The 23,613-nt window shown below is 53.2% G+C and overlaps 1 protein-coding gene across 1 annotated transcript in view; it reads right to left on the reverse strand.

The window, feature by feature from the left end:
- Positions 1-23,613, reverse strand: part of LOC137355989 (neurexin-2-like) — a 1,490,911-nt gene that overhangs the window by 411,351 nt on the left and 1,055,947 nt on the right. The window contains exon 13 of the mRNA XM_068021690.1: positions 11,544-11,715. Within this exon, the coding sequence (XP_067877791.1) occupies positions 11,544-11,715 (172 nt within the window). The remainder of the gene's footprint in view (positions 1-11,543; positions 11,716-23,613) is intronic.

A 23,613-nucleotide genomic window follows, 5' to 3' on the forward strand; every position in this document is an offset into this window, starting at 1 on the left:
TATTGTTGTCTTTGGCCTTTTGGGGAGACCCCAATATCAGGACGCAGATTAATTTCCCCCTCCAGTATTTTAAATTTTCCATTCCTGGAGACTCCGGGGAAAGCCGAGTGCTACCAGTTTGGGTATGGATGGATACAGGCGGAAGCGAAGTGGGCGGTAACAGCAGGAAGACTTCTCAGTGAGGTCCTTAGACTCTGTGGAATTCAGGTACAAAATAGGCACTGCCTGGAGATTGTCAATAAATTGTCCTTGACCGAGACACTGTAAATTATCCTTTTTTTGCCACATCTGATGTGAAACGGAGTGCTCCGCCTGTCTGGGCTCTGCAGAGACACAATTGATTTGTCTTGATTTGTAGGGCAGTCAAGCAACAACTCAATGAATGCTAAGAGGGGACAGGGCCAAGAGTACTTGAATAATCCAGGCACAGGCTGACTCTGAGAACCTCGACTGCAGATGGTTAATGACTTTTAACAGGGAGTTAGATACAGAGTAAAGCTCCCTCTACACTGTCCCCCATCAAACACTCCCAGGACAGGTACAGCACGGGGGTTAGATACAGAGTAAAGCTCCCTCTACACTGTCCCCATCAAACACTCCCAGGACAAGGTACAGCACGGGGGTTAGATACAGAGTAAAGCTCCCTCTACACTGTCCCCCATCAAACACTCCCAGGACAAGGTACAGCACGGGGGTTAGATACAGAGTAAAGCTCCCTCTACACTGTCCCCCATCAAACACTCCCAGGACAGGTACAGCACGGGGGTTAGATACAGAGTAAAGCTCCCTCTACACTGTCCCCATCAAACACTCCCAGGACAGGTACAGCACGGGGGTTAGATACAGGGTAAAGCTCCCTCTACACTGTCCCACCAATGTAACACGATAAAACAGGCACGCACTATCGAATCAGTATGAAACCTGCCCTTCCCAACCCGGGTCCGTAACAGTGCTAAGCTGCTGGCACTTTGAGCTGGACTCCTGGCTGCCTGTGGGCTCCTAGCGGTTGTGATCCTCCCAGGCCCCATTCCCTGATGGGCAGAGCGAGGAGACTTTTACCCCATGCATCCAGAAAGTTTCAGAAACCCATGTAAAGTGTTTTACCGTTCTGGATTTCAGTGCAATATGCCATTTGATTGATCACTTCAAACGACATGCACGAAATCAGAGAGACAAAGGGAGAGGGGGAGAGGAAAGCTGGCTGACCTGAGGCCTAGGGAGGCGTCTCTCACAGCTCCGCAGAGGGGAGAGCTCCGCGTAGGAGGGCTGTTACTAAAACGGAAAAACCGCACTTTGACTGTCTTGTACGAGGGCGTTGACTTCCACAAATAAAAGAACTTGCATTTCTCTCGCCCCTTCCACCACCTCAGCGAGCCCCCAAAATGCTTTGCAGCCAATGAAGTCCGTTTGAAGCGCAGTGCAGTGCAGGAAACCCGGCAGCCAACTGGTGCACAGCAAGATCCCACAAACAACAACGTGATAATGACCAGTTAATGTTTTCAGTGTTATTGGTTGAGGGATAAATATCGGGTCCCAGGTCACCTGGAAGAACTCCCCACCCCCCACCCACCCCCCCCCCCCCACCACTCCCCCGCCCAAGCTCGTCCTCCAATCGTGGCCGCGGGATCTTTTATTGTGTTTTTTATTGTGTTCTCCAACCTTAACGCTGTTCGCCGCTCTGCCAAGTTCCAAGTCAGGATGGTGTGTGGGTCGGAGGGGAGTTCGCAAGATCGTAAGACAAGTATGATAGTGGTCAGTGTCCCTCAGGAACTTTCCTCCCTCGTTCCTCGGAACCAGGAAAAGAAAACGGCGGACGACAGGCCTGAAGGACATTTGCAGGACGGAATTTGAACCTCGAGGAGTGGGAATTCTACGCGGGGCGGAGCGAGGTGCTGCGGGGGGCGGGGAGTGGGGGGATGCAGTGTGTACAGGGTGAGAGGCTTTTAAAATGGAGCAAGCCAACAAAGGGTAGTGGTTCTGTCACTGGCCTAGTAATCCAGAGGCCTGGAGTTTAATTTCCCGCACCACCGCACCCGCCCCCACCTCGCCGAGCTGGGGAATTTAAATTCAGTCACATAAATAAATCTGCAACAGACAGAGTCTCAGTAATGGTGACAGTAACGACCAAATCATTGTTTAAAAAAAAACCCCATCTGGTTCACTAATGTCCTTCAGGGAAGGAAATCTGCCGTCCTTACCCGGTCTGGCCGACATGTGACTCCAGACCCACAGCAATGTGGTTGACTCTTAACTGCCCTCTGAAATGGCCGAGCAAGCCACTTAGTTGTCAAGGACATCACTGCAGGAGTTCCTCAGGGTAGTGTCCTCGGCCCAACTATCTTCAGCTGCTTCATCGATGACCTTCCCTCCATCATAAGGTCAGAAGTGGGGATGTTCGCTGATGATTGCACAATGTTCAGCACCATTCGCGACTCCTCAGATATTGAAGCAGTCAGTGTCCAGATGCAGCAAGACCTGGACAATATCCAGGCTTGGGCTGATAAGTGGCAAGTAACATTCGCGTCACACAGTGGCGGGCAATGACCATCTCCAACAAGAGAGAATCTAACCATCTCCCCTTGACATTCAATGGCATTACCATCGCTGAATCCCCCACTATCAACATCCTAGGGGCTACCATTGACCATTAACTGAACTGGACCAGACATATAAATACTGTGGCTACAAGAGCAGGTCAGTGACTGGGAATTCTGCGGTGAGTAACTCACCTCCTGACTCCCCAAAGCCTGTCCACCATCTACAAGGCACAAGTCAGGAGTGTGATGGAATACTCTCCACTTGCCTGGATGGGTGCAGCTCCAACAACACTCAAGAAGCTCGACACCATCCAGGACAAAGCAGCCCGCTGGACTGGCACCCCATCTACAAACATTCACTCCCTCCACCACCGACGCACAGTGGCAGCAGTGTGTACCATCTACAAGATGCACTGCAGCAACTCACCAAGGCTCCTTAGACAGCACCTTCCAAACCCAGGACCTCTACCACCTAGAAGGACAAGGGCAGCAGACGCATAGGAACACCACCACCTGCAAGTTCCCCTCCAAGTCACACACCATCCTGACTTGTAACTATATCGGCCGTTCCTTCACTGTCGCTGGGTCAAAATCCTGGAACTCCCTCGCTAACAGCACTGTGGGTGTACCTACCCCACACGGACTGCAGCGGTTCAAGAAGGCAGCTCACCACCACCACCTTCTCAAGGGCAATTAGGGATGGGCAATAAATACTGGCCTGGGCGGAGAAGCTCACCTACTGTGAATGAATTAAAAAAAAACCCTCACAGTAAATGGAGTCTGCTAGATTGCTTTGCAGAGCAGCAGAATGGAAAAGCAGCTCATTTGACTGGGGTCAGAGAGGAGATTCATGCATAAAATTTGCACAGCATCTCCCTGAGTCTCTGACATTTTTCTAAAAAGCCCTGCAAATGGCATAGTCCCTAACTGTTTTCCATCTCAGCAAACGCTATTAAATTGGGAGATATTGTAATGTTAGTTCCAATCGCACCCATGACTGAGGCAGTTTGCAGAAGGCTTGTTGGACAATTCTGGTTGCTGCCTTTAACAACTTGCATTTATAGAACTTTTAACAGAGTGAAGACTCCCGAGGTGCTTCACAGGAGCGTTGTCAAACACAATCTGACGCCGAGACATGTCTGAACATATTAGGGACAGGTGACCGACAGCTTGGTCAAAGAGGTCGGTTTTTAAGGAGCGTCTTAAAGGAGGAGAGAGAGAGAGGGGCGGAGAGGTTTAGGGAGGGAATTCCAGAGCTCGGGGCCCCCCAGGCAGCTGAAGGTACGGCCGCCAATGGTGGAGCGATGGGAATCGGGGGGATGGACAAGAGGGCGGAATTGGAGGAGCGCAGAGATCTCGGAGGGTTGTGGGGGCTGGAGGAGGTGACAGAGATAGGGAGGGGGGTGAGGGTCACGAAGGGATTTGAAAACAAGGATGAACTTTTTAAAATCGAGACGTTGCCGGACTGGGAGCCCAACGTCGGTCAGTGAGTACAGGGGGCGATGGGCGAACTGGACTCAGTGCGAGTTAGGACACTGAGTTCGGGCAGCAGAGTTTTGGATGAGCTGGGGTTTATGGAAGTGAAAGCTTTTTAATAGTTGAGTCTGGAGGTAACAGAGGGAGGAATGAGGGTTTCAGCAGCAGATGGGACAGCTTAGAGGGAGCTTTACTCTGTATCTAACCCCCGTTTTCTTTTTGATGGGGACAGTGTAGAGGGAGCTTGACTCTGTATCTAACCCCCGTGCTGTACCTGTCCTGAGAGGGTTTGTCAGTGTCATGCTGGGTGTCTGAAACAGAGAATGCTCAATTTCCCCAGCTCTAACATCCCTTAAGTTGACAAGCACAAAATATATTCAACACACTGATCGTGATTCAGTTTACTGAGTGCTGGTGGACAAATCACAGTTTTGCCCCAGGGGATTAGAATATCATTTCACTGCTCCACATTTGCCCAATGACTCAGTTGATTAATGCTCTGTGGAAACGGCTCGAACAGAAAGTCTCACGTTGACAGCTCTGACCTCAGCCGGGGCCGATACCTTCTCTATCAGAATTGCTGAGCTAAGGATTGAGAATAAAACTAGCCTTGGTTCCTGCTTCCACCCGCTATCCTGGACAGGATTGGCCAGGCAGGTGCTGCCGTTCATGGTCAATCTTGGCTTTCATGGAATGAATAGGCCCTGGGGAGGGGCGGTGTAGCGTGTCATTAGACCAGTGAGATGCGACGCAAAAGAGAAGCCTGGAGAAAGGTGACTGAGGGAGTTCGGTGACTGAGCGCCATGCAGTAATGTTTTCCGCTTACGGCTGAGTAAACGGGGGCTGCGTCAGTGTGCGGTTCCTAGTATTACAGCGAATAAAGGTCCTCTGTGTCGGTGGGGTTCAGGGCTCCACCCTGACAGCTGCAGGAATCCTGCCCAGAACCGCTGCATTTGCGTGACAGGATCTGACCAAACAATGGGATTTTCAAGGCTTTCTCTTGTCATAACTAATCCGCACTCTGCGTTCCCCCCCTCCCCTCCCCACCAAACCCCTCTCTGCCTCTCTGTTCCTTTAGTATCCCACTAGGCACAGCAGGCCGGCTAATTCGAGATTCGTTGCTACTGGCGAGGGAGATTTGTAGGTTGGCGGATGCCTGCAAATTCCTGTTTCCAGGTCAGAAGAAACCTGTGTAACCTGATTTGCTTCTCTGTTTTTTTTCCCCGATGCTTTGGACACCGAGAGGTTGGATATCTGGAGTGCGGCAAACAGATCCTAGGCATTTGTATATCGCTTGCATTTTTTAGAAAGCATTTTCCCGCTTGTTAACCTTTCACACTGGCTGCAATACCACTTCTGGTGTGCCCTTGGTACACCTCTCAAGTCCCATTCTTCTCCCATGATGCTCCGCAGTGAATGCCAGCCCAGCTATTTGACTAAGGGGAGCAGCACGGATACCCCTTCACTTGCCACCACTACCACCTAGCGCCTGACCTTTCCAGGAGGAATCGTTGGATAGTGACCAGGAGCAAGGACCTTGCTTAATATCCCTGCTCTCCCTTTTTGCCAGAACCCAATGATGTCTGAAGCCGGTGGTAGCTTGACAAGACTGCGCACCGAGCATCAAGGCCTCAAACTCTGGAATTCCCTCCCTCAACCTCTCCACCTCTCTCTCCTCCTTTATGAACACACGAGTTAGGAGCATGAGGAGGCCACTCGGCCCCTCAAACCAGCTCCGCCATTCTACAAGATCATGACTGATCTGATTGTAACCTCAACTCCACATTCCCACCTACCCCCGATAACCTTTCACCCCCTCGCTTATCAAGAATCTATCTCCCTCTGCCGCAAAAATATTCAAAGACTCTGCTTCCACTGCCTTTTGAGGAAGAGAATTCCAAAGACTCACGACCCTCTGAGAGAAAAAATTTCTCCTCATCTCTGTCTTAAATGGGCGACCCCCTTATTTTTAAACAGTGACTCCTACTTCTAGATTCTCCCACAAGGGGAAACATCCTTTCCACATCCACCCTGTCAAGACACCTCAGGATCTTATATGTTTCAATCAAGTCGCCTCTTACTCTTCTAAATTCCAACGGATATAAACCTAGTCTGTCCAATCTTTCCTCATAAAACAACCTACCCATTCCGGGTATTAGTCCAGTAAACCTTCTCTGAACTGCCTCCAACGCATTTACATCCTTCCTTAAATAAGGAGAGCAATATCCCACAATACTCCAGATGTGGCCTCACCAATACTGTACACAGTACTCCAGATGTGGCCTCACCAATACTGTACACAGTACTCCAGATGTGGTCTCACCAGTACTGTACACAGTACCCCAAATATGGTCTCACCAATACTGTACACAGAACCCCAGATGTGGTCTCACCAGTACTGTACACAGTACCCCAAATATGGTCTCACCAATACTGTACACAGAACTCCAGATGTGGTCTCACCAATACTGTACACAGGACCCCAGATGTGGTCTCACCAATACTGTACACAGTACTCCAGATGTGGCCTCACCAATACTGTACACAGTACCCCAAATATGGTCTCACCAATACTGTACACAGTACTCCAGATGTGGTCTCACCAATACTGTACACAGGACCCCAGATGTGGTCTCACCAATACTGTACACAGTACTCTAGATGTGGTCTCACCAATACTGTACACAGTACTCCAGATGTGGTCTCACCAATACTGTACACAGGACCCCAGATGTGGTCTCACCAATACTGTACACAGTACTCCAGATGTGGTCTCACCAATACTGTACACAGTACTCCAGATGTGGCCTCACCAATACTGTACACAGTACTCCAGATGTGGTCTCACCAATACTGTACACAGGACCCCAGATGTGGCCTCACCAGTACTGTACACAGTACTCCTGATGTGGTCTCACAAATACTGTACACAGTACTCCAGATGTGGTCTCACCAATACTGTACACAGTACTCCAGATGTGGTCTCACCAATACTGTACACAGTACTCCAGAGGTGACGCTCCGTAAAACTGACCCCTTTGACCGGGCTTTGGGTCGCCAGACGTAACATCTCCTTGTGTGGCTCGGGGTCAAATTTTTGTTTTGATAACCATGGGAGGTTTTGCGACGTTAAAGGCGCTATGCAAATGCAGGTTGTTGTTGGTGTAAGACTCTGCGAGCGTTGTATTCTCACACACTCAGCGCCAGGGATGGACTGGGTCCAGCTGCCGCTCTTGAGCACCAATGGACGGGGCGTGAGGAGATAAATTGCTCAGCTGACCTGCCAGCGCCAATCTCCCCCTCAATGATACTCAGTGAGCTGTTATTCTATCGTGATGAGAATTATACATTGCAGAGGGTGGCGGGGGGAGGTCTGGCACTCACCGTCTGAAAGGGTAGTCGAGGCAGAGACCCTCGACTCATTTAAAAGGAGTCCGGATATGCCGTAATCTGCAGGGCTATGGATCAAATGCTGGAAGGTGGGATTAGAATGGGTGGAACGTTTTGCAGCCAGCACAGACACGATGGGCCAAGTGGCCTCTTTCTGGGCCGTAATCTTTTTATGATTCTGTGTTTCTGTGATGCCTCTAGAAAAGGTCAAGGGTTAAAGCAACGCCGTGCAGCGAATTTGAACAATGGACTAATCTGGGGGGGAGGGGGTGGGGAGAGGGGTCGGGGGCCATCGTTAAAGGAAATTATTTGGATTATTCTCCTCGGCTGGTGTGAGGCTGTGCAGATTAAAGGGTCTCCTTGGATTCCTTAGCTCTGGAGTGAAAGCATCCTGTGACTGAACCAATCGTACAAAACAACCCGCCATGTTAAACCGTGCGTCCTGTCAGCGACACCTGTCATTCACGATTAAATCTGCCTGCCTTTATTCCGGATGCCTTGGAGCCTGAGTGAAGGAGGATCTAACCGCGGCTGACATGGCTGCTCTATCCAGCAGAAACGTCCAAATTAATATCATTTATCAGACGGCAAGCCTCCCTTGCTGTCCTCTGGCATCCATTCAGGCCCCCCACCACCCCCACCCCGGTCACCTGAGATGAAAGGAAGCGCCGGAAGGATTTTGCGGGCGGATGGTTCCAGCTAGATTACTTGAGCTGCAACATGAGCTGCTCCTTTGGCCCCTCCGGCCGGCTGAGTTTAAAGACACACTGACTCGGGGAACACAAAATTCGACACTTGGAAATCCTTTGCCTATCTCCCCGCCGGAACCCAGCGACCGCCGCCCCCTCCGTGGCTTTTTTTTTCCACCACGTTCAAGGCTTCGGCCTGCTCGGGCCCATTGGCGAAAAAGAAAAATGGCCGCCAGGGAAAGGGGCGGGGCGGGCGGCCAACATGGCTGCCGTGATTCCCGCGCAACGGCAGCAGGGCATTTTATCTGACGTCTGTTGAGCTCGCTGACTTCTCTCTCGCTCTCTCTCTCTGCAGGATCGGTCTGGCAAGGCCTGCAGTAGGGGACCAGCGATGGAAAAGGTAAAGAAAATGGGGAGCAAACAGGGGCCAAGGGAGGGAAAGATGACAAAATATTGCTTCATTTCTCGATTGATGGAACCGAGAAGCAGTATCGAAACCTGGTCAGACCACACTTGGAGTTATTGCGCCCAGTCCTGGCCTCCATATTATAACAAGGATATCGAGGCACCAGAGAAGGCGCAATAAAGATTTACTGAGCGGATACCAGAACTGAGAGGTTATTCCCATCAGGAAAGATTGAACAGGGTGGCGCTCCTTTCTCTAGCTAAGAGAAGGCCGAGGGGTGACCTGATAGAGGTTATAAAGATGATGAAAGGATTCGATACAACTGAGACTAGCCTTTTGTTCCGGATTTATTAATTCATTGAATTTAAATTCCCCCAGATGCCGTGGTGGGATTTGAACTTGTGTCTCTGGTGCATTTATCCAGGATTACTAGTCCAGTAACATAATATGGTGCCCTCTCCATTGCCATCCCATTTTCGTGATGTTGGTTGAGGGATAAATATTGGCCCCAGGACACCGGGGAGAACTCCCCCACCGCTCGTCTTCCAATGGTGGCTGTAGCATCTTTTACCCCCACCTACGAGGGCAGACGGGGCCTCGGTTTAACGTCTCATCTGAAAAATGGCACCTCCGACAGTGCAGCGCTCCCTCAGTACTGGCCCCAGGAGTGTCGGCCTGGAATATGGGGTCAATAAATGAGATGCTTTCCTCTATCCTGAGAAGGGCAGTGGAAATCCGGCACTTTCTCCACCCAAAAGACTGTGAATGCTGAGGATAGATCGAAATTTTCAACACTGAGATAGTTAGCGATTTTTATGAGGTAAGGGTATCCAGGGATAGGAGGCAAAGCTGGGTGAAGAGAGTTGAGGTTCAGATCAGCCATGACCTAATTGAGTGGCACAGTAGATTCAATGGGTTGGGATGGGCCCCTCCTGTTCCTATGGTAACAGGCTCGAAGGACTGAATGGGCCTACTCCTGTTCCTATGGTAACAGGCTTGGAGGACTGAATGGGCCTACTCCTGTTCCTATGGTAACAGGTTTGAGGGACTGAATGGGCCTTCTCCCGTTCCTATGGCAACAGGTTCAAGGGACTGAATGGGCCTACCCCTGTTTTTATGGTAACAGGCTCGAAGGACTGAATGGGCCTACTCCTGTTCCTATGGTAACAGGTTTGAGGGACTGAATAGGCCTTCTCCCGTTCCTATGGCAACAGGCTTGGAGGACTGAATGGGCCTCCGCCTGTCCCCATGAGAGAAATTCCCAGCATCTGGTTACTTGGAACTGTTACTGAGCGCTTTATCAAATATGGAAGTCTTGAAGGCAGTGCGCAGGCAGTGTATCAGAGGGGAAATGAGCTGGACTTGGGCCAGAATGGTCCGCAGCCAGGCTTGTCAACTCTCACTAATCTTGTTCAAACTAGCGACACCTCTGAAAACAAGGGAGCCTGACTTCATTACATACCCGCAGTGCTATCCATTGGGTGTGCCAATCTGTCATAAACTCAGCTTGTACCAATTTTTAAAAGATGTAACTATTCCTCCCATTCTCCCTCCTCAACAGAAAAGACTTTCATTTGGATAGCGCCTTGAACACAGTAAAATGACCCAAGATGCTTCACAGGAGCGTAAATCAGACAGAATTTGACCCCCGAGCCACGTAAGGAGATATTAGGGACACGCGACCAAAAGCTCAGTCATAGAGGTCGATTTTAAGGAGGAGAGCGAGAGAGGCGGAGAGGTTTAGGGAGGGAATTCCAAAGCTTAGGGCCCCCAGGCAGCGATGGGAATCAAGAGGGTGCGATATTAAGCGGGCAGCGGTGGCGAGAAGCGGCCCGAGCGCCCCAGGCCAATCAAGGCCCCTTAAGTGGCCAATTAAATGCCACTTAAGGGCCTCCTCCTCCCGCCGCGGGTATTTCACCCTCGGTCGGCAGACGTCAAAAGCCTCAGGAACTCTGCTTGGTGAAACCAGGCGGCCTTCTTGCAGGCTGGGAGGGGGAGGGGCCCGCCTGATTGGGCACCCTGTGCCCCAGGGAGGGTGGCCCCCGAAGCCCCAACAGCCCCCAATGCCCAACACTACACCCCCCCACCCCGCTAACCAACCCCCCACTTTGCCTCGCCGGGGCTTGGCCGATTGTCCCTGGTGAGGCCCTAAAAACAAACCAGGGCTGTCCTTCCTCTTGCCTCCAATGGCTGGGTGTAGTCCCAGCAGTGGCCACCGCTCTCGGTGTCTCTCTCCCTCTCTTTCTCTCTCTCTCTCCCTCCATCCATCTTTCTTGTCTTCCTTTGTCCATTGATACCGGACTGAAGGCCACACCAGAGTCACTCACTGATCTTTGTCACCTGACCCCGGACACAGAGCCTGATTGGTGCACTCGCAATCGGATAGGGGGGAATTAAACCCAGGATCGCCCCCGACTTTATCACCCACCGCAGCTGACCAAAAGCTCCAGCCTCCCTAACGCCTCCTCAGGGACACCCCGGCCTACCTGGTAGTTTGAGCCCTGCCACTGACAGGAGACGCGCGACGCTCCCCAAATGCTCCCGTCTCAACTGGTAGAACTCGCCACCAGTGAGAGGCGAGTGGTCAACAACACGGTTGGCCGTCCAGATGTAGAGGCCAGGGGTGGCGGGGGAAGGGGTGGGGGAAACAAAGGCAAAACCTCCGAACTCGCCCTGAGGCCTATTCCCCACCGGGCCTGGTCCACTGCGGGCGTCATCAACAGCACAAACACTTGATTAAGGACTGCATTTAAAAGCAGATTCGCATTCAAAAACCCACCTTGCTTCGAGAGGAGCAGGGCCTGTCCCTGTCCAACGCAGCTTAACCCATCAAGCCTTGCGAAGAACTATGTTGCCGTGACGACGGGTCGCTTTCCGCTCCGTGTACTTTCCATTTTGTTTTGACCCGTCAACGCAGCCAATTCCTGAAGCAGAGGTGCTGGTGAGGACGGTCAGGGTCGGGGGGGGGGGTGGGGGGGTGGAGTCGTGGATGTGTGCGGGGGGGGGGGGGGGGCGGAGGTCACAGGTCAGGGGGTAGTGACTTACCTACTGGATAACGCTCGTTGATTGGCCAGTTGTCCACCTGCAGTGTGGCGTTGCCGCCGCTTCTCGTGAACCGCACCACGTGATATTTGCCATCGTTCACGACCACGTTCGTCTCCTCAATCACAATGTCGTCCGTCCCCACGTTAAATATCACCTGAATCTTCCCTTGTTCCTGCAGAGGGGAGGGAGACAGAGAGGAGAGATTAGCAGAGGATGGGACAGCAGCTTGCATTTGTATAGCACCTTTACCACAGTAAAACCATTCCCACCGAGACATATAAGGAGATATTAGGGGAAGGTAGCCAAAAGCTTGGCCAAAGGCGCGTCCTAAAGGAGGAGAGAGAGAGAGAGGCGGAGAGGTTTAGGGAGGGAATTCCAGAACTTAGGCCCCCAGGCAGCTGAAGGCACGGCCGCCAATGGTGGAGCGATGGGAAATAGGGGGATGGACAAGAGGGCGGAAACGGAGGAGCGCAGAGATCTTGGAGGGTTGGAGGAGGTGACAGAGATAGGGAGGTGGGGGATGCGAGGCCATGGAGGATGAGGCATTGCCTCACTCAGTCCACCAATCCCACTCCTCGCACATGTACGCTCCCTCCTATCAGGAACAAGGAGGGGACCTGTGTTGGAGATGTGGCCTATGCACAAGGGATCTTGCTGTGTTGTTCAGGAATGACCAAATACCCCTCCTGAAGAGGCCGTCCAAGCTCAAGTTGGCACCTCCCAGGGAAACCTGTACCAACCAACCACAAGCGCAGACGGCCAACATATTTTCCAATCCAAGTTACCAAGGGTGTCTATTAAGCCGTGTTGAGTTTTAATACAGCATTGGAAAGCAGTCAAACCCTTGTGTAAGATGAGAATGCATGTTATTGGGGGGAAGGCGGTGGTGTCGCGGTAAATGTCGCTGGACTCGTAAGCCAGAGGCCCAGGCTAATGCCCTGGGGACCTGGGTTCAAATCCCACCAAGGCAGCCAGTGGAGTTTCAATTCAATGAATTCATTAATAAAGATCTGGAATTGAAAGCTAATCTCTGTAATGGTGCCTTGAAACTATCATCGATTGTCGTAAAAAAGCACATCTGGTTCACTCATGCCCTTTAGGGAAGGAAATCTGCCGTCCTCACCCGGTCTGGCCGACATGTGACTCCAGACCCAAAGCAATGTGGTCGACTCTTAACTGCCCTCTGAAATGGCCTAGGAAGCCTCTCAGTTGTCAAGGGGCAATTAGGGACGGGCAACAAATGCTGGCCTTGTCAGCGACGCCCACATCCCATGAAACGAATAAGAAAGATATCCCCAGGCCAGGTTGCCAGCGAGACACTCTGAGACAATGTGTGAGGAAAACCACATCTGCCAAGAATGAGGCATATTAATTTTGTCATATGGAACACGAATTTTAAACTCTTACTGGACTCAAAACATGGCGGTACCTGCATTCTAAGAGACAGTTGCCTGGAGAAGACAATGGAACTGCTCCCTGATTCAATTAACCAAATGGATTTTGATCAAAAGACATTGAGTGTGTGAAGGATGGCGCTCCAGATCCCCGACTGAGGGTGTCTACTGAGATTGAAAGAATCCACAAATAATCCAGGTGGGGAACTGGTCACATGACTGGCCTGCTGGCCCAGCTTTGGCTTGAATTGTATTCACAGAACAGTTTGGGTCAGACTGCAATTTGAAAACAAAAGAGAAGGAAGGCCTCTCCCTCTCACGCAAAGACAGGGACTCATGGAAGAAACTAAGCCAAGGCAGAAAACTGTCGAAACAAGTTTGAAAGTGTGCACTGGGCCCCAACGAGACAGCAAGATCGAACTGCAATCAAAAATTTTACATCAAGCTCAAAAGACAGTAAATGAACTCCAGCTATTGCTTCAAACCTTTCCCCTTGATTCTTTCTCCTTTTCTGTCTCTATCTGCGTGTGTGTTTATTGTGTATGCATGCTGGCGTGGGAGCGTCGCGGATTTTTAGTAGCTTTAACCGAAGTAGAGTGTTAAGGTTAATAAACTTACACCTTGCTTGTTTAAATCCAAGAAAACCTGTCTGGTTGATTTCTTTGCCTTACAATAGGAGAGCAGTGAGCAAGGACTCACTGAGAGGGGAGATAAAAACATGGTGTTTTAAAAGTTAAACCCTGTTACGGCCAAACCAGGAAAAGGCTGAGAGGGAACCCCTAGAACCCTTTTTCACCTGGTCGTAACACATGCAAAAGAAAGAATGAATGTGCAAGACTGAGACTGAAGAATGAACGAGAGTGTGGGAGAGCGCGAGGAAGAGAGTGAGCGAGAGAATGAGGGGCCCTTCCCTTCAGTCTGTAAACCGGATCGAGAAAGGAGGCAGTATTTTTCACAATGCAGCCCCGAGTTGAATCTCTCATGATTGCAAGGTCACAGTCAAGTCCACCCTCCTCCATAGGTGTCCCGTTGGAGGTTCAGTCAAAGCTTGAATCTTTTGTTGGTTTACTGGTGGGCTGACATGCCAGACGGAGCCAGCTAATTGGCTCGATATTGGTGTTGTGTTCACGCTGGGTTACTGGGTTTAAGTTCAATATCGGATTTAACTCTGAGCAATCACATTGGTGTCAAATAACCAACTAGTTTATTTCAAGCACATTAACAATAACTTAAAAGGGCTTACAGGTTTCAGCACATGGCTCAGCAGCAGCCTGTATTCAGTGAGACGGATTCAAAATGTCTCCCAGAAGCTTCCAGAAAACTCCCACAGTTCCGCTCTTGCTCAGCAGCTCCACCCGGAGGCCCAAGCAATCAAAAATGATCAGTCGAACACGACAGTGGGAATGAAGCTGTCGAGCGGAATTTGAGTTGCCAACACCCCGGAATTGCCCTGGCTTCTCCAGGAATTGCAGAGTCACCCTCACAGATGCCCCCGGGAGAATAATCATCGGGGAATTTTCATTTGGACACTTTCCTTCCTTTAGTGATGTTGTGGGAAATGATGCAAAACCCCCAGGAATACAGCCAACCACAGTTGGTAATCTTCAGTGGAGTGGAAATGTGAAAATTCCATGGCCAGATTTTGGGCCCTTCCTTTCAGGCTAGGCCTCGTTCTCAAGTTATTGACAGCGGTTGCCTCTCTCGCTGAAACGCCTCAGTGGGAGCATCCCACAGTGCACAAAATGTGCCCCTCCCCCCCACCCGACGCCGGCCCACTCTCTCCTGCTAAATGAACACGGCACAATTACGTGCCATCGATCCAGTACAACAGGCCCCAGCGACCGAACGCCAAATTCCAGCCAGCCTCTGATCCACAGCCTTAATAGGCCTCTCAATCACCTTAAGCTTCCACACCCCCCCCAAATCCGGCCTTGGGGACTGGATGGCAAACCCGCAAGTTGGCCAGTGGCGCAAAGCGACGGGCCATAAGCCTCAGTTCCTGCCCCCAATGACCTCCGAAAGGTCAATGATAGGCGACTGTGAATCAGGCCTACTGAGCTGCTCAGGCCTGGGCCTGTAAAGCAGGCCCTGCAAGCACCTCAGGCCTGGGCCTGTGAAGCAGGCCCTGCAAGCACCCCAGGCCTGGGCCTGTAATAAACTGCAAGTGGCCCATTCGGGCAGGGTCTTGATATGTACGGCACTCGTATCTTGTCAACCAACACTTAGCTGGCCCTCGCCCCCCAATGGGGAGTAAGCACATTTTAAGGAATTATCCTTGAAGGTCACTCTGATACTGCTTCGGACATTCTAGAGGAAATAAAAGTAGCTTGCGCCAATTCGAGTGTCTATATGGCCATAACAGGGCTGTAACTGGTCAATCGAGGCCCTCAGGACTTGATCAGAGTATTTCTCCCGGTCACTTAAGCCCCTGTTCCGTGGCTGACTCGGACGTGGCCTAGAAAGCCTCTCGGTTGCAAGAAACCAGGGACGGGTGATAAATGCTGGCCGAGTCGGCGGCTGAAAATCCGGACGTCCTTTCCGACGATGGGAAATCAGCTCAAAACCCTTCGCTGTTTGTCGTGCGTCGTGCTGACTGCGACGCCCCACCCAGTCGAATAGCCGCGGCCGCTGTCTTGAGCGGCAGGGCCACCGGAGACTGCGGGCCAGCGAGCCGACTGGAGGGGGAGAAGCTAAACGGGGAAGCAGCGCCAGGGCGAGCAGGCGCCAGCAAGGCGTCCCCGTCGCGGAAAGTTTAGCTGTCGCGCACACCCGTTCCCCCCACCCCCCGCCCCCCCACTCCCCCTCCCCTCCACGGTCGACAAACCGAATCTCACATCCCTCAGCGCGTTGACAAGGTCAGCTTTAAACATCCTGTGAAATGGCTATAAAATCAAGAGGGTTGTGGATTTAGCAAACCACTCCGCACTGGGGCGACAGTTTATAAATATTGACCGTGGCATTGCTCCTATGTTTAAAAACTCAATTGGCCAGCTCCTGGCTGGAACCTGGTCTAATCCTGATTCATTAATGATATTCCTTTTCCCTTTGCAGGTCTGAATTGGACTGCCAATCCCCGGATTTGCCTCATTCCTACTGAAGTCACAAGTGAGAAACCAGTACCATGCCTTGTTCCCAGCGTATCACACAATTCCAAGCTAATCCTTTGAGTGCTAAACTGCGGCACTTGCTGCAGCGAAAATACCAAGCTTTTTCTGGCTATTATCTCATTAACTAACAGCGGAATAATTAGCAGAATACACTCTTTGCAGTGATTAGCTTCAAAGCTTTGTGTTCGTGAATGGGGATTAGGAACCCCTGGATCTTGGGAGAGAGGCAGCTGGTCTGTTAACTCATCCCCCCCACTGGGACCCCCTAAGCTGCCAAAGGCCCCAGGGTCAAGGGCCTCAGTCGCAAGGCAGCTGTGATGTGTCACCACCCCCTGCCCTCGGTTCCCCTAACCCCCCCAACCGCCCCCCACCCCCAACTAAACAGCCAGCCTTCCCCCTCCCCTCCCCACCACCCCCCTCCCCCCAGCTCCCAATCACCAGAAGGTGAAGACTTGCGATGCACACCGTGGTCAAATAGCCCACATCCCCCCCCCCGCCCCCCCCCCCCCCACCCCCTCCACCCCCCGACTGTGCTCGCTGACCTACATCGACTCCCGGTCCGGCAACACCTCGATTTTAAAAATCTCATCCTTTGCTTTTCAAATCCCTCCTCCAGCCCCCGCAACACCCTCCCCCGAGATCTCTGCCCTCCTCCATTTCCGCCCTCTTGTCCGTCCCCCGATTCCCATCGCTCCACCATTGGCGGCCGTCCCTTCAGCTGCCCGGGTGCCCTAAGCTCTGGAATTCCCTCCCTAAACCTCTCCGCCCCTCTCTCTCTCCTCCTTTAAGACACCCCCTTCAAACCTTCCACTGCATTCCAGCGCATTAAGGGTTAACGTCAGCGGAGTCATTCACCTTTCCGACTGGCTGCTCCGTGTGATGCAATCAGTGTCATCCTTTCCAGATAATTAAATTTGTTTTGTTAGCTGCAGATATAAAGGACCGAAGGGGCTCAGCTGGTGCTGGGGTAAAGAGTGAGGTGGTACTGGCAGTGGGGGTGATACAGATCACTTCATTGGCATTGCTGGGTCAAATTCCTGGAACTCCCTTCCTAACAGCACTGTGGGTGTACCTACCCCACACGGACTGCAGTGGTTCAAGAAGGCAGCTCACCACCACCTCCTCAAGGGGCAATTAGGGATGGGCAATAAATGTTACCTGTCAGGAACAAATTAAAATAAAATTCCTCGAAAAAGACACTTTGAAATACTTTTGCCGAGTGCTGTCATTGAAAGGTACAGCACAGAAGGAGGCCATTCGGCTCATCGTGCCCATGCTGGCTGTTTGAGAGAGCTATCCAATTACCAGAGACATTGGGGGTGGGTGGGGGGTGCAGGGGGGCGTGGTCAGATGAGGACCATGTGGCTGACAGACATCATATTGAAGCTTGTAGGAGGGAGGCCTGGACAACACATGCCAGCCAAGAGCGACGTCTCAACTCATTCCATCTTCGCTGCCTCCGGAGAATCCTTGGCATCAGGTGGCAGGACCGTATCTCCAACGCCGAAGTCCTCGAGGCGGCCAACATCCCCAGCTTATACCCACTACTCAGCCAGCGGGGCTTGAGATGGCTTGGCCATGTGAGCCGCATGGAAGATGGCAGGATCCCCAAAGACACATTGTACAGCGAGCTCGCCACTGGTATCAGACCCACCGGCCGTCCATGTCTCTGCTTTAAAGACGTCTGCAAACGCGACTTGAAGTCCTGTGACATTGATCACAAGTCGTGGGAGTCAGTTGCCAGCGATCGCCAGAGCTGGCGGGCAACCAGAAAGACGGGGCTAAAGCGTGGCGAGTCGAAGAGACTTAGCACTTGGCAGGAAAAAAAGACAGAGGCGCAAGGGGAGAGTCAACTGTGTAACAGCCAATTTTATCTGCAGCACCTGTGGAAGAGCCTGTCACTCTAGAATTGGCCTTTATAGCCACTCCAGGCGCTGCTTCACAAACCACTGACCACCTCCAGGCGTTTACCCATTGTCTCTCGAGATAAGGAGGCCAAAGAAGAGGAAGGAGGTGAGAAACCTCTGCAGAGGGAAAACACGACTGGGCAGTGAGACGTTGCTTCTCAGCACAATGAGAGACTATTGGGAAGGTGTTCGGGAACAGTCACTCCAGATTAGGTAGCAGCGTGCTCAAGTCATAGAGTGATACAGCCCACCGAGTCTGTGCTGACCATCAACCACCCATTTATACTAATCCTACATTCATCCCATTTCCCTCTCACACCCCCACCTACCCTCAAATCTCATATCACCGTCCTACACTGGGGGCAATTTTACAATGGTCAATTTACCCATCAACCCACAAGAGCTTTGGCATGTGGGAGGAAACCGGAGCACCCGGAGGAAACCCACAGGGAGAACTTGCAAACTCCGCCCAGGCAGTACCCGGAATTGAACCCAGGTCGCTGGAGCTGTGAGGCTGTGGTGCTAACCACTGTGCCGCCCTTGCATCCTCAGCCGTAGTTGGTTGTCCATCACTTTCACACGACGCTGACAGTATTTAATGATCTTTTATTTGGGTGGCAGAGGTGGAGCTCCTGAATACGGAGGTGGCGGAGACCTCTGCAACAGCAATCTAGCGACTTGAGTCTATCAAAGTAACACTTCAGTGAGTTCCATCAAGGGCTATATTTATTTCAATTAGGGATCTGAACAGAGGCCGACGCAGGCAGGCCTTTGACAGTCAGTGATGACATTCTTACATCTTCAGACAGGCAGCTGTGGTCACCGCTTAAATACATCGTGCGAGCTGGGCTCTAAACCAGGGTGGGGGACAACCGGTGCCCACCTCCGTGTCCTGCTCCCGTCCCTGGGGAGGCTTCAAGGAAGCTCCCCCCCCACCCCCACCCCCCAGCCGTTACGCTTGACAAGAGAAAGCCTGGTCCTGGCAAATGACTGGCATTCACCTTTCAGAGAATCTTACAGTGCAGAAGGAGGCTATTCGGCCCATTGGGCTTGTGCTGACTCTTTGCACACATGATCCAATTAGTCCCACTACTCCCCCATCTGCTCTTCCCCACCCCCGGTAGACCTGCAAACGTTTCCCCCCTTCAAGTATTTATCCAATTCCCCTTTTGAAAGTTACTATTGAATCTGCTTCCACCGCCCTTTCAGGCAGCGCGTTCCAGATCACAACAACTCACTGCATAGAAAGAATTTCCCATCTCCCCCCTCTGGTTCTTTTACCAATTATCTTCAATCTGTGTCCCTCTGGTTACCGACCCTCCTGCCACTGGAAACAGTCTCTCTTTATTTACTCAAAACCCTTCCTGCTTTTGAACGCCCCGATTAAATCTCGCCTTAACCTTCTCTGCTCTAAGGAGAACAATCCCAGCTTCTCCCAGTCTCTCCACATTAACTGAAGTCCCTCATCCCTGCTCCCATTCCGGTAAATCTCCCTCCGCACCCTCTCCAAAGCCTTGACACCCTCCCTAAAGTGACGGTGGCCAGAATTGAACACAGTGCTCCAGTTGGATCCGAACCAGCGTTTTTATAGAGGGTCGGCATTTTTTTTGCCTCTCCCTATTTTGGTAGTTCTCGAGGAAGTTACGGAGATAGGGAGGGGAGGGGGACGAGGGGGGACTTGAAGGCTGAGACTTTTAACATGGGAACGGGAGAGGCAACGTAGGAAGGTGAGAGGCGAAGGGAAACTGGCACAAAACGCCGAGCGGAGTGTGTTTTATGACAACAGCAGTGTAATACCAGCCTGTGGAGAGGCTGGCACTCAAGGTCCTGTGGAACAAGGTCTGAGCCCCGAAAATATTGACTTGCGTTATTCCACAGGTACAGCCTGACCTGCTGAGAGTCTCCAGCTGTTTGCTCATTGCTTCTCTGTTGACTGAATCACTATTTTTATGATATAATATTGCCGGGTGTTAGCTGGGATTAGGGGGCTCAGTTGTACAATAGCAGATCAGCAGCCTGGATTCAGGGGTGGATTTATATGCATGGGTAATTACATATTACTTCACCGAGGTATAGATTATTTCTAGTAATCCCCTGGCATTCTTTAAACGCAGATGGTAGGCACGATGCATCAAAGTCGACGTCGGTGTCTTGCGGTCGACATTTGTCCAGGAGCTGAATAACTGTCTGGGTCTACAATAGGTGCCAATAGTGAGTGGGGCCTAGAAAAGACAAAGTTGATAACGGCAGGGTTATAAAGTGAGGGTGAACAATGGGCCAATGCTATAATGGGGCAGAGCCTAAAATAGGTGGGCCGATAAAGGACGGGGCCTATAAAGGGTCTGCTTTATAAAGAGTGGGCCTGTAAACAGGCCAGGCCTGTAGCAGGTGGGGCCTACCACATACGGAGCCGATGACAGGCGGGGACTATCACGAGCAAAGTCTCGAACAGGTGGGGACGCGAGTGGGTGGGGCCTATAAAGGCTGGGTCCTAGACAAGGCAGGGCCTGTAACAGGCAGGATCTAGAATGGGTAGGGTCTACGAGGGGCAGACTGTACAATATCACCCGCGACTGGAATTTCTAAACCCTCACCCTTAATAGCATTGTGGGAGGGGGTCACGGGGTTCAGTAACAGTGCGGGAGGGGGTCACGGGGTACAGTAACAGTGTGGGAGAGGGTCACGGGGTCCAGTAACAGTGCGGGAGGGGGTCACGGGGTTCAGTAACAGTGCGGGAGGGGGTCACGGGGTTCAGTAACAGTGCGGGAGGGGGTCACGGGGTTCAGTAACAGTGCGGGAGGGGGTCACGGGGTTCAGTAACAGTGCGGGAGGGGGTCACGGGGTTCAGTAGCAGTGCGGGAAGGGGTCACGGGGTTCAGCAACAGTGCGGGAGGGGGTCACGGGGTTCAGTAACAGTGTGGGAGGGGTCACGGGGTTCAGTAACAGTGCGGGAGGGGGTCACGGGGTTCAGTAGCAGTGCGGGAAGGGGTCACGGGGTTCAGTAACAGTGCGGGAGGGGGTCACGGGGTTCAGTAACAGTGTGGGAGGGGGTCACGGGGTTCAGTAGCAGTGCGGGAAGGGGTCACGGGGTTCAGTAACAGTGCGGGAGGGGGTCACGGGGTTCAGTAACAGTGTGGGAGGGGGTCACGGGGTTCAGTAACAGTGTGGGAGGGGGTCACGGGGTTCAGTAGCAGTGCGGGAGGGGGTCACGGGGTTCAGTAACAGTGTGGGAGGGGGTCACGGGGTTCAGTAACAGTGTGGGAGGGGGTCACGGGGTTCAGTAGCAGTGCGGGAGGGGGTCACGGGGTTCAGTAACAGTGCGGGAGGGGGTCACGGGGTTCAGTAACAGTGCGGGAGGGGGTCACGGGGTTCAGTAACAGTGCGGGAGGGGGTCACGGGGTTCAGTAACAGTGTGGGAGGGGGTCACGGGGTTCAGTAACAGTGCGGGAGGGGGTCACGGGGTTCAGTAACAGTGCGGGAGGGGGTCACGGGGTTCAGTAACAGTGTGGGAGGGGGTCACGGGGTTCAGTAACAGTGTGGGAGGGGGTCACGGGGTTCAGTAGCAGTGCGGGAGGGGGTCACGGGGTTCAGTAACAGTGTGGGAGGGGGTCACGGGGTTCAGTAACAGTGTGGGAGGGGGTCACGGGGTTCAGTAGCAGTGCGGGAGGGGGTCACGGGGTTCAGTAACAGTGTGGGAGGGGGTCACGGGGTTCAGTAACAGTGTGGGAGGGGGTCACGGGGTTCAGTAACAGTGCGGGAGGGGGTCACGGGGTTCAGTAACAGTGCGGGAGGGGGTCACGGGGTTCAGTAACAGTGTGGGAGGGGGTCACGGGGTTCAGTAACAGTGCGGGAGGGGGTCACGGGGTTCAGTAGCAGTGCGGGAGGGGGTCACGGGGTTCAGTAACAGTGTGGGAGGGGGTCACGGGGTTCAGTAACAGTGCGGGAGGGGGTCACGGGGTTCAGTAACAGTGCGGGAGGGGGTCACGGGGTTCAGTAACAGTGCGGGAGGGGCACGGGGTTCAGTAACAGTGCGGGAGGGGCACGGGGTTCAGTAACAGTGTGGGAGGGGGTCACGGGGTTCAGTAACAGTGCGGGAGGGGGTCACGGGGTCCAGTAACAGTGCGGGAGGGGGCACGGGGTTCAGTAACAGTGCGGGAGGGGGTCACGGGGTTCAGTAACAGTGCGGGAGGGGGCACGGGGTTCAGTAACAGTGCGGGAGGGGGTCACGGGGTTCAGTAACAGTGCGGGAGGGGGTCACGGGGTTCAGTAGCAGTGCGGGAAGGGGTCACGGGGTTCAGTAACAGTGCGGGAGGGGGTCACGGGGTTCAGTAACAGTGCGGGAGGGGGTCACGGGGTTCAGTAGCAGTGCGGGAAGGGGTCACGGGGTTCAGTAACAGTGCGGGAAGGGGTCACGGGGTTCAGTAACAGTGCGGGAGGGGCACGGGGTTCAGTAACAGTGCGGGAGGGGGTCACGGGGTTCAGTAACAGTGTGGGAGGGGGTCACGGGGTTCAGTAACAGTGCGGGAGGGGGTCACGGGGTTCAGTAGCAGTGCGGGAAGGGGTCACGGGGTTCAGTAACAGTGCGGGAGGGGCACGGGGTTCAGTAACAGTGCGGGAGGGGGTCACGGGGTTCAGTAACAGTGTGGGAGGGGTCACGGGGTTCAGTAACAGTGCGGGAGGGGGTCACGGGGTTCAGTAGCAGTGCGGGAAGGGGTCACGGGGTTCAGTAACAGTGCGGGAGGGGGTCACGGGGTTCAGTAACAGTGCGGGAGGGGGTCACGGGGTTCAGTAACAGTGTGGGAGGGGTCACGGGGTACAGTAACAGTGCGGGAGGGGGTCACGGGGTTCAGTAACAGTGTGGGAGGGGTCACGGGGTTCAGTAACAGTGTGGGAGGGGTCACGGGGTTCAGTAACAGTGCGGGAGGGGTCACGGGGTTCAGTAACAGTGCGGGAGGGGGTCACGGGGTTCAGTAACAGTGTGGGAGGGGTCACGGGGTTCAGTAACAGTGCGGGAGGGGGTCACGGGGTTCAGTAACAGTGCGGGAGGGGTCACGGGGTTCAGTAACAGTGCGGGAGGGGGTCACGGGGTTCAGTAACAGTGCGGGAGGGGGTCACGGGGTTCAGTAACAGTGCGGGAGGGGGTCACGGGGTTCAGTAACAGTGCGGGAGGGGTCACGGGGTTCAGTAACAGTGCGGGAGGGGGTCACGGGGTTCAGTAACAGTGCGGGAGGGGGTCACGGGGTTCAGTAACAGTGCGGGAAGGGGTCACGGGGTTCAGTAACAGTGTGGGAGGGGCACGGGGTTCAGTAACAGTGCGGGAAGGGGTCACGGGGTTCAGTAACAGTGTGGGAGGGGCACGGGGTTCAGTAACAGTGCGGGAAGGGGTCACGGGGTTCAGTAACAGTGCGGGAGGGGGTCACGGGGTTCAGTAACAGTGTGGGAGGGGTCACGGGGTTCAGTAACAGTATGGGAGGGGCACGGGGTTCAGTAACAGTGCGGGAAGGGGTCACGGGGTTCAGTAACAGTGTGGGAGGGGCACGGGGTTCAGTAACAGTGCGGGAAGGGGTCACGGGGTTCAGTAACAGTGCGGGAGGGGGTCACGGGGTTCAGTAACAGTGTGGGAGGGGGTCACGGGGTTCAGTAACAGTGCGGGAGGGGGTCA

The sequence above is a fragment of the Heterodontus francisci genome, chromosome 44 (genome assembly GCF_036365525.1).
Source record: "Heterodontus francisci isolate sHetFra1 chromosome 44, sHetFra1.hap1, whole genome shotgun sequence".
NCBI classification, from domain to species: domain Eukaryota; kingdom Metazoa; phylum Chordata; class Chondrichthyes; order Heterodontiformes; family Heterodontidae; genus Heterodontus; species Heterodontus francisci.